The 8,459-nt window shown below is 54.2% G+C and overlaps 1 protein-coding gene across 1 annotated transcript in view; it reads left to right on the top strand.

Moving 5' to 3' along the window:
* The window catches only part of WFS1 (Wolfram syndrome 1 (wolframin)), an 18,672-nt gene extending 13,094 nt beyond the window's left edge, over nucleotides 1–5,578 (top strand). Inside the window, exons 10-11 of the mRNA XM_006877314.1 lie at nucleotides 3,410–5,214; nucleotides 5,380–5,578. Of these exons, the coding sequence (XP_006877376.1) occupies nucleotides 3,410–5,214; nucleotides 5,380–5,578 (2,004 nt within the window). The remainder of the gene's footprint in view (nucleotides 1–3,409; nucleotides 5,215–5,379) is intronic.
* The last annotated feature ends 2,881 nt before the right edge of the window (nucleotides 5,579–8,459 follow it).

Raw genomic sequence — 8,459 nt, forward strand, 5'->3', positions numbered from 1 at the left:
GGTTGCTATGAGTCGGTATTGACTATATGACATTGTGAGCTTGGCCCAGGACCGGGCAGTGTTTTGTTCTATTGTGCATCAGGTTGCTATGAGTCAGTACAACTACATGACATCTAACAGCAATGACAAACATTAACATTCCACTGATATTTATAAGGGTTTCAGTGGCTGACCATACAGAAGTGGTCTGCCTCTCCTTCCTCCTAGTCTGTCTTAGTCTGACAGCTATGCTGAAATCTGTCCTCTATGGACAGCCCTGCTGGTATTTAAATTCCTAGTGGCATAGCTTCCCACATCACAGCAATACACAAGTCACCACAGTATGACAGGCTGACAGGTGAGTGGTGACCATTTTGAGTTGTTTGTGAAATGAGCCTTCTTTGAACAACTGTCTCATGGTCTGTGTACAGGTTCCTCATGAGCACAATTAAAGTGTTCCTGAATACTCATTCTTTCTATCCATGAACATAAGGAACCCCGGTAGTGTAATGGGTTAGGCCTTGGGTTGCAAACCACAAGGTCAGCAGTTCAAATCCACCAGCCGCGAGAGAAAGCTGGGGCTGTCTGCTTCCATAAAGATTTGCAGAAACCCTACGGAGCAGGCCTGTTGTGTCTTACAGGACTGCTGAGAGCCACACTCAACTAGCAAAGTAAACTGGTGGTACCCATGTTCATGGGAGTACGTACCTTTGAACGTGCATGAGATCTTCATTGATTTCTTTCAGCAGAATCTCACGGTTTCCTTCATATTAAAACAAAACCACTAGTTGATGTTCGCTCAGTTCCAACTCATGACAACGCTGTGTGCTGCCTGCCGCATAGAACTGAACTTCTGAAAGCAGATCTCCAGTTCTGATTCCCAAGGCACTCCTGTGTGGATTTGAGCTGCCCGTCTTTGGGCTGATAGTTGGGTGCTGAACTCTTTGCACCATTAAGGACTCGCTTCGAGTGTAGCTTGGGAATATTTTGTTAGGTCAATACCTAAGTATTTCATTATTTTTGATGCAGAGGTAAATGGTATTGTATTTTTGTTTTTTTCAAATTTCAATTGTTCATTACTTGTGTGTGTTAATCTTACATCCTGCAAACTTACTGTAACTTCTTATTTGTTTCAGGAGATTTTTTGGGGGGTGTTTGTTTGTAGGGTTTTTGGCCAGTTCTTTAGGATTTTCTACATTGACAGTCATTATTTGTGAAGAAAGACAGTTTCATTCCTTCCTTCCCAATTGTTTCTTCTCTTGTCTAACTCTGACGTCCAGTAGTGGTGAGCAGGCCATCGTTGGCTTGTTCCAGTCCGCAGGGGCACTATGTTGTTCCCACCATCAAGTATGATGTTTGGAGTGTTTGTAGATGCTCGTCAAGTTGACAGAGGTTTCCTCCTTCCCTAGTTGGCTAAAGGTTTTTCTTTGCTTGTCTGTCTGTCTGTCTGTTTCGGTCTTGAATGAGCATTGGCATTTTTGCATCTGTTGATAGGACCGTGATTTTCCCTCTCTGGTCTGTTGATAAATGGAATACGCTTCCTGGTCTGGCTTATGAGTGTTGACCTAGCCTTGCACGTCACTGGTAAATCCCACTTGTCTGTGTGCAGACTTCACACCAGGTTGGATTTAATCGGCTAGTCACTTGATGAGGAATTTTGCATCTGTGTTCTTGAGAGATGCTGGTCTGGAGTTTTTCTTCTTAGTCATGGCTTTGCCTTTGGAGCTAGGCCAATGCTGAGCTCATAGAATGAGTCGCCAAGTGCGCCCTTCTCTTCTGTGTTTGACAAGAGTTTGAGAAGGATTGCTGTGAATTCGTCTTTAGATGCTTGGTAGAATTCCTCTGTGAAGCCATGTGGGCCTGATGCTTTCTATTTGAGATGGTTACTCACTGTTGATTCCGTTTCTAGAGATAAGCCTAATCAGATGATCATTTCTTTTTGTGCATTTTCTTGGTCTGAGTTTCTCAAAGCATTGGTCCATTTCGTCTGAGTTCTCAAGCTCGTGGACAGAAGGTTGTTCATGATTATTCTCTCTTGTCCCTCTGAGGGGCCGTGAAATCCATTGCGATGACCCATCTGTCATTTCTAATACTATGGTTTAAATCATCTTCCTTTTTCTTGATTGGCCCAGCTAGTGGCTTACCAAGTTTTCCGATCTTTTCAAAGAACCAGCTTTGGTTTCATTGATCCTGTGTATATCCTATTTTTTGTTTCATTGATTTCTGCTCTGATTTTTAGTATTCATTTTCTTCTGCTTACATTGGAGTTAATTCCTTTTTGGTTTTCAAGTTTCCTAAGGTGGAAAATTCTGTGATTGGTTTGAGACCTCCCTCTCCTCTTCTAATATATGCGCCCAGAGCTAAGCATTTACCGCCAGACACTTTATTCCGCAAATTCTGTGATTGGTTTGAGACCTCCCTCTCCTCTTCTAATATATGCGCCCGGAGCTAAGCATTTACCGCCAGACACTTTATTCCGCAAATTCTGTGATTGGTTTGAGACCTCTCTCTCCTCTTCTAATATATGCGCCCGGAGCTAAGCATTTACCGCCAGACACTTTATTCCGCAAATTCTGATCAGTTACAGTTTCACTTTGCTGAAAATATTTTTAAATTTCCCTTGATTTGTTTTAAACTCATGTGTTATTTATAAGTGTGTTGTTTAATCTCCAAATATTTGCAAAACTTCCACTCTCTTTCTGGTGTTGATTTCTAGTTTAATTTCACTGCTATCTGAAACATACGAAGGGGCTTCCGGAAGTTCCTCATTTCATTCTACCCTCCCTTGAACTTTTTGAAGTCCCTTGTACTCGCCCCGATTTGTAGTCTCTTCAGTTGATTACGGTGAGTTGTATGGTCAAGAGCCTGGCCGACCTCGGTGACTGTTCCACGTGAGCGTGGGAAGAACGTGTACCGTGCTGTTGTGGGTGGAATGACCTGCGTCCATTGCATCTGTTGATGGATGGGCCGTCCGTTCAACGCGGAGGTTCTGCTGGAGCTACTAGATTTCCGTTTCCGTCAGTCCTGTCAGGGTTGATCTCCCATGCTTTGACGCTCAGCTATCAGGCATGTCTTCTTGGAGAACTGGCCCTTTTGAAGCCCCTTTTGATACCTGGTCATTCCCTCGCTCTCCAGTCTGTTGTGTGAAGTCGGTGTAGCTACTCCCGCTTTCTTTCAGCTGGGCTAGCACGGTGTAGCGTTCTCTGTCCCCTCCCTGGAGTGGGCTTGTTGTGGACAGCAGATACCTAGGTCTTGTATTGTCATTTCATTCATTCAGGTCTTCCTTGGTGTATTTAACGGGATGGTTTATACAGGTCTCTCTGCTGCCCACCTTGTGAACAGAGGCCCATGGTGGGAGCCATGCTGGTGGTTGGGGGGGACCGGCGGTGTGTGGAGTCCTTTCCTGACTCAGTCTCCCCCCCCCCCACAGGTGGTCAAGTATCCCCTGCATGCCATCATGGAGATCAAGGAGCATCTCATTGAGGTGGCCTCTAAGGCGGGCATGCACTGGCTATCCACCATCGTGCCGACCCACCACCTCAATGCTCTGCTTTTCTTCTTCATCATCAGCAACCTGACCATCGACTTCTTTGCCTTCTGCATCCCTCTGGTGGTCTTCTACCTGTCCTTCATCTCCATGGTCATCTGCACCCTCAAGGTCTTCCAGGACAGCAAAGCCTGGGAGAGCTTCCGGACACTCACCGACGTGCTCCTGCGCTTCGAGCCCGGCCTGGACGTGGAGGAGGCCGAGGGCAACTTCAGCTGGAACCACCTGGAGCCCTACGTCCACTTCCTGCTGTCCGTCTTCTTCGTCATCTTCTCCTTCCCCGTGGCCAGCAGGGACTGGGTGCCCTGCTCCGAGCTGGCCGTTGTGGCCATCTTCTTTGCCGTCACCAGCTACGCCAGCCTAGGCACCTCGGCCGAGCCGCACACCCGCCGGGCCCTGATCACCGAGGTGGCGGCCGGTTTGCTGTCCCTGCTGCCCAGCCTGCCCTTGGACTGGCCACCTCTGAAGCTGCTAGGCCAGAGCCTGGTGCGCGTGCCTCTGGGCGGCCTGCTGGTACTCCACGTCAGCCTGCCGTGCCTGCTGTACCTATACCTCTTCTACTGCTGCTTCCGCATGGCACAGCTCCGGCACTTCAAGGGCACCTACTGCTACCTGGTGCCCTACCTGGTGTGCTTCATGTGGTGCGAGCTCGCGGTGGAATTGCTGCTCCAATCCAGCAGCCTGGGCCTCGTGCGCGCCTCCATTGGCTACCTGCTCTTCCTCTTCGCGCTGCCGGTGTTGGCTGTGGGACTGGCCCTGGTGGGCCTGGTACAGCTGGTGCGCTGGCTCGTGTCCCTGGAGCTGACCAAGGTGGCCGTGGCCCTGGTGGCCTGCGGTGTCCCGCTGCTGCTGCGCTGGGGCACCGGGGCCCGCGCCTCCCTTGCAGGCGCGCTGCAATCACTGACTCGCAGCTCCGTGGTCAAGCTCATCCTGGTCTGGGTCTCGGCCGTGGTGCTTTTCTGCTGGTTCTACGTGTACCGCTCAGAGGGCATGAAGGTGTACAACTCCACGCTGACGTGGCCGCAGTACAGCGCCCTGTGCGGGCCGCGCGCCTGGCGGGAGACCAACATGGCGCGGACGCAGCTTCTCTGCAGTCACCTGGAGGGCCACCGGGTCACCTGGACGGGCCGCTTCAAGTACGTGCGGGTGACGGAGATCGACAACAGCGCCGAAGCCGCCATCAACATGCTGCCCTTCGCCGTGGGAGACTGGCTGCGCTGTCTGTACGGCGAGGCCTACCCACCCTGCAGCGCCGACGGCACGCCCACCGCCCAGCACGAGCTGTGCCGCCTCAAGCTCCTGGCCAAGCACCCGTGCCACATCAAACGCTTCGACCGATACAAGTTCGAGCTCACGGTGGGCGTGCTGCCCGGCAGCCCCGAGGGCGCGCGCGGCCCCGACGAGGATGACGTCACCAAGGACATCGTGCTGCGCGCCAGCAGCGAGTTCCGCACGGTGCTCCTGGGCCTGCGTCAGGGCAACCTCGTGGAGTTCAGCACCGTGCTGGAGGGCCGCCTGGGCAGCAAGTGGCCTGTCTTCGAGCTCAAGGCCATCAGCTGCCTCAACTGCCCGGCACAGCCCTCGCCCGCCCCGCGCCACGTCAAGCTGGAGCAGGACTGGCGCGGCACCGTGCACGGCGCCCTCAAGTTTGCCTTCAACTTCTTCTTCTTCCCGTTCCTGTCAGCTGTGTGAGGACACTCCCCGGGGATTGTCTGGGGCCCGGCGCGGATTCCCATTTGCACACGGGTACATGCCTGGTGCGTGTGCTCGTGTGTGTGTGTGTGTGTGTGTGTGTGTGTGTGTGTGTGTGTGAGCGCATGCCGTGCATGTTAGTATGAGCGCACGCCACATAGCCTGCTGTGGAGGTCGGCTCTGCGCACACGCATCGCCAGCAGCCTTCCCGCGGGGGCCAGTCTGCAGAGTCTGGACTCCTGTCCCCCACGCCCCCCACCCCAAGTGCTCTGTGCTGACTCCTCAGGAGCAGGTGTGCTGGGCCACAGACTAGACGGCACGTCGTTCGTGTGCGCCCTGCTGAGCACCCGGGATCGGTGACACTAGGAACGCGGAGGACGTTAGTGCAGCCAAGGCCAAGGCAGCTCACCGGCCCTGAAGGCCTGTGAGGGGGGCGGGGGTCTTGTGTTCCCCCAGAGCCAGGGCCACAATGAAGTGAAGTGAAGCTGAGTCTTGGTTATCTTGTCCAAATGAAACCTCGTCTAGTGGCGCCTGCGGACCCTCAACAGGCATGTGTGTGTGTGTGTGTGCGTGCGCGTGCTGTGAATGGAACACAAAGACTCATCACATGACCTGATCTGTGTCCCAGGGGCTACACCCGTGTGTGTGACTCAACGATGAGAGCCCATTCTAGTACTTCTCCTCAGTGCCAGCCGCTCTAGTGGACATGGTGTGGCTTACGGTTACTAGGAACCAGGGAGTTGGGGGACAGGGACAGATGGGTGCCCTCGCTGTCCACACCCTCACAGTTACTGGGAACCAGGGAGTTGGGGGACAGGGCCAGGTGGGTGCCCTCACTGTCCACACCCTCACAGTTACTGGGAACCAGGGAGCAGGGGGGACAGGGCCGGGTGGGCATCCTCACAGTTACAGGGAGCGGGGGCACAGGGCCTAGGGTACAACCAGGCTTCAGTGGTTACTCTGTAGCCACAGCTGGTGTCTGATCATGAAAAGTTAACATCTCATAAAATCACGGCCCTGGAGGTGTTAGAGCTGCCCCAGGGGTGGGTCTGCACCCCTCAGGCCCTCATTTCTCTGCTGAGGGGAGGTGCTAGCCCTCATGGGACCCCCTTCTTGCATGTGGGTGGCAAACTCGGGGTGTATGCGCCTGTTGGTGCCCTGAGCTGTAAGGGTCTTGATGCCCCACGTGTTGGGGAAGTGTGCAGAATAGACGTGTTTGCTGGGGGCAGCTGGCATCCCTGCACCCAAGGGAGATGGGGAGGGGTGAACCCATCCCTTGCCCTCCTGCCAGCTCCTGTGACCCTCAGCTCTGTCCCTGCCCCAATCCTCCAGGGCAGGCATGGAGCCCCTCTGAGCTGACACCGCTGGTGTACCCGCATGGGGAGGTAAAAGGACTTGGACTAGGAGTGCCGAGCAGGGGGCTAAGGTCTGCTGTCCCAGGCAGCACCCTGGGATCCAGGCCTGCCCAGGAACCCTGGGTCCTCCACAGCTGTGTGCTGTCCTCCCAGACCTCAGTCTCCCCATCTGTAAGGTGGGACCATAGCAGAACCCCATCCTGCTTGTTGTTAAGTGCCGTCATGTCAGTTCTGACTCATACCAACCCTGTCAAGGGTTTTGGAGGAGCACCTGGTGGGTTTGAACTGCCAACCTTGCTGTTCAACCTTACGGTTCCGTGCATTTTCCTGCAGCGTCACACCAGGACTCTGGAGGCTGCCTGTGTCCCTAATAAACACTCACGGAAACACAACCAGTTAAGCCTCAGACACTCATTCACCGGTTCCTCATACAGTCCCCATCCAGAGCTCTGTACTGCCCGGCTGCCCCCATCCTGGCTAACCCCAGACTGCCATCCAGAGGGGCTCAGCAGACCCTGACTTCCTACCCCAAACACACCTGCAGGGCTCCGCTTCAGAGGGTCTGAGTCAGAACAGCCCAGCCCAGAGACAGGAGTTCCTCCCTGATGTAAGGTCTGCTGAGCTAAGGCAGGAAGGGCAGCCTGCCACCAGGGAGGGGTTGGGGACAGCATCTAACTCCAGCAGTACTGGGAAACTCTCCCGAGGAGGCGGATTTTCCCAATATTGGAGACTCACCGAGGCCTTGAGAAGCACTGGACATGAAGACCACCCCCAGGCGGCCGGGTGGGAGGGACCTGCAGGATTTGGCCTTTGTCTTGCAAGCAGCTGGGTGCCCAGTGAGATTGACAAGAGGGTCCTGAGCTGGGGCCTGGCCTGGGGGCACCCCCACAAGCAATGGACAGTCGGAAATGTCCTTTGCTCCTGGATGTGGGACAGATTGTAGGGTCAGAACAGTTGGGGGCAATGGCTCCTCTTGTGAGGGGTTCCTAGTCCCATGTGCACTTGGTCCTCCTGTAAGAATGCCCGAGATTCGCAAGGAGCGACCTGTGGTCTCCCACCCGAGGGGCTCTCGTGGCTGCCTGTGACATTCTGCTTTGTTAGGGACTGTGTTGTGCAGCAGTGTGTGTGTCTTCAGTCAGCTGGGACTCCTAGTGACCCCGTGGGACAGTAGAACTGCCCCGTAGTCTCTCCAAGGTTGGGATTCCTGCCAGCGCAGATCGTCCAGCCTCTTCTATAGACCTGCTGCTGGGTTCAAACCAGCGACGTCGTGGCTAGCAGCTGAGCACCAGGGCTCTGTGCAGCAGCAACGGAAAACCAGTGATGGGATGGAATCAGTCCCGGACGTTAGCGTGCCGTCCACGCTCACAGTTCAGTCTGGATGGAGTTGGGATTCGTCCCAGGCCTGCTGGTTCATGATAAAAACGGCCAGTAAACTAGGGACCTCACTCAACTTGACAACATCGGAGAAATACCCTCTAGCATATCGAGAAATTTGACACTTTTCTCTAAAAATCGATAACAAAAATACAAACCAAACCCACTGCCCTGGAGTCGGTTCCAACTCAGCGCGAACCTCTAGTGCAGGTAGAAGGACCCCATAGGGTCCAAGACCGCAGGCAGACGGCTGGCTGCCACATCTTCCTGCAGGGCGGCTCGTGGGTCCAAACTGCCGAGCTTTCGGTCAGCACAGAGTGCTTAACCCTTGTGCCACCAAGCTCCTACTAAGTTAACAAAGAAGATGTCACAGAGCTCGAGGCAATGTGAGGCGGGGGGCAGCAGGGCACCCCTACCTCATCGCATCTCCCTCCTGGCTTCCTCCTCCTCTGGTTGTGTCCACTACTGGATATGAGCTTTTAAAAGCTTCCCCTTCCTGAACCCCAACTTTG

Source organism: Chrysochloris asiatica, unplaced genomic scaffold (assembly GCF_000296735.1).
Source record: "Chrysochloris asiatica unplaced genomic scaffold, ChrAsi1.0 scaffold00472, whole genome shotgun sequence".
Lineage (NCBI taxonomy): Eukaryota > Metazoa > Chordata > Mammalia > Afrosoricida > Chrysochloridae > Chrysochloris > Chrysochloris asiatica.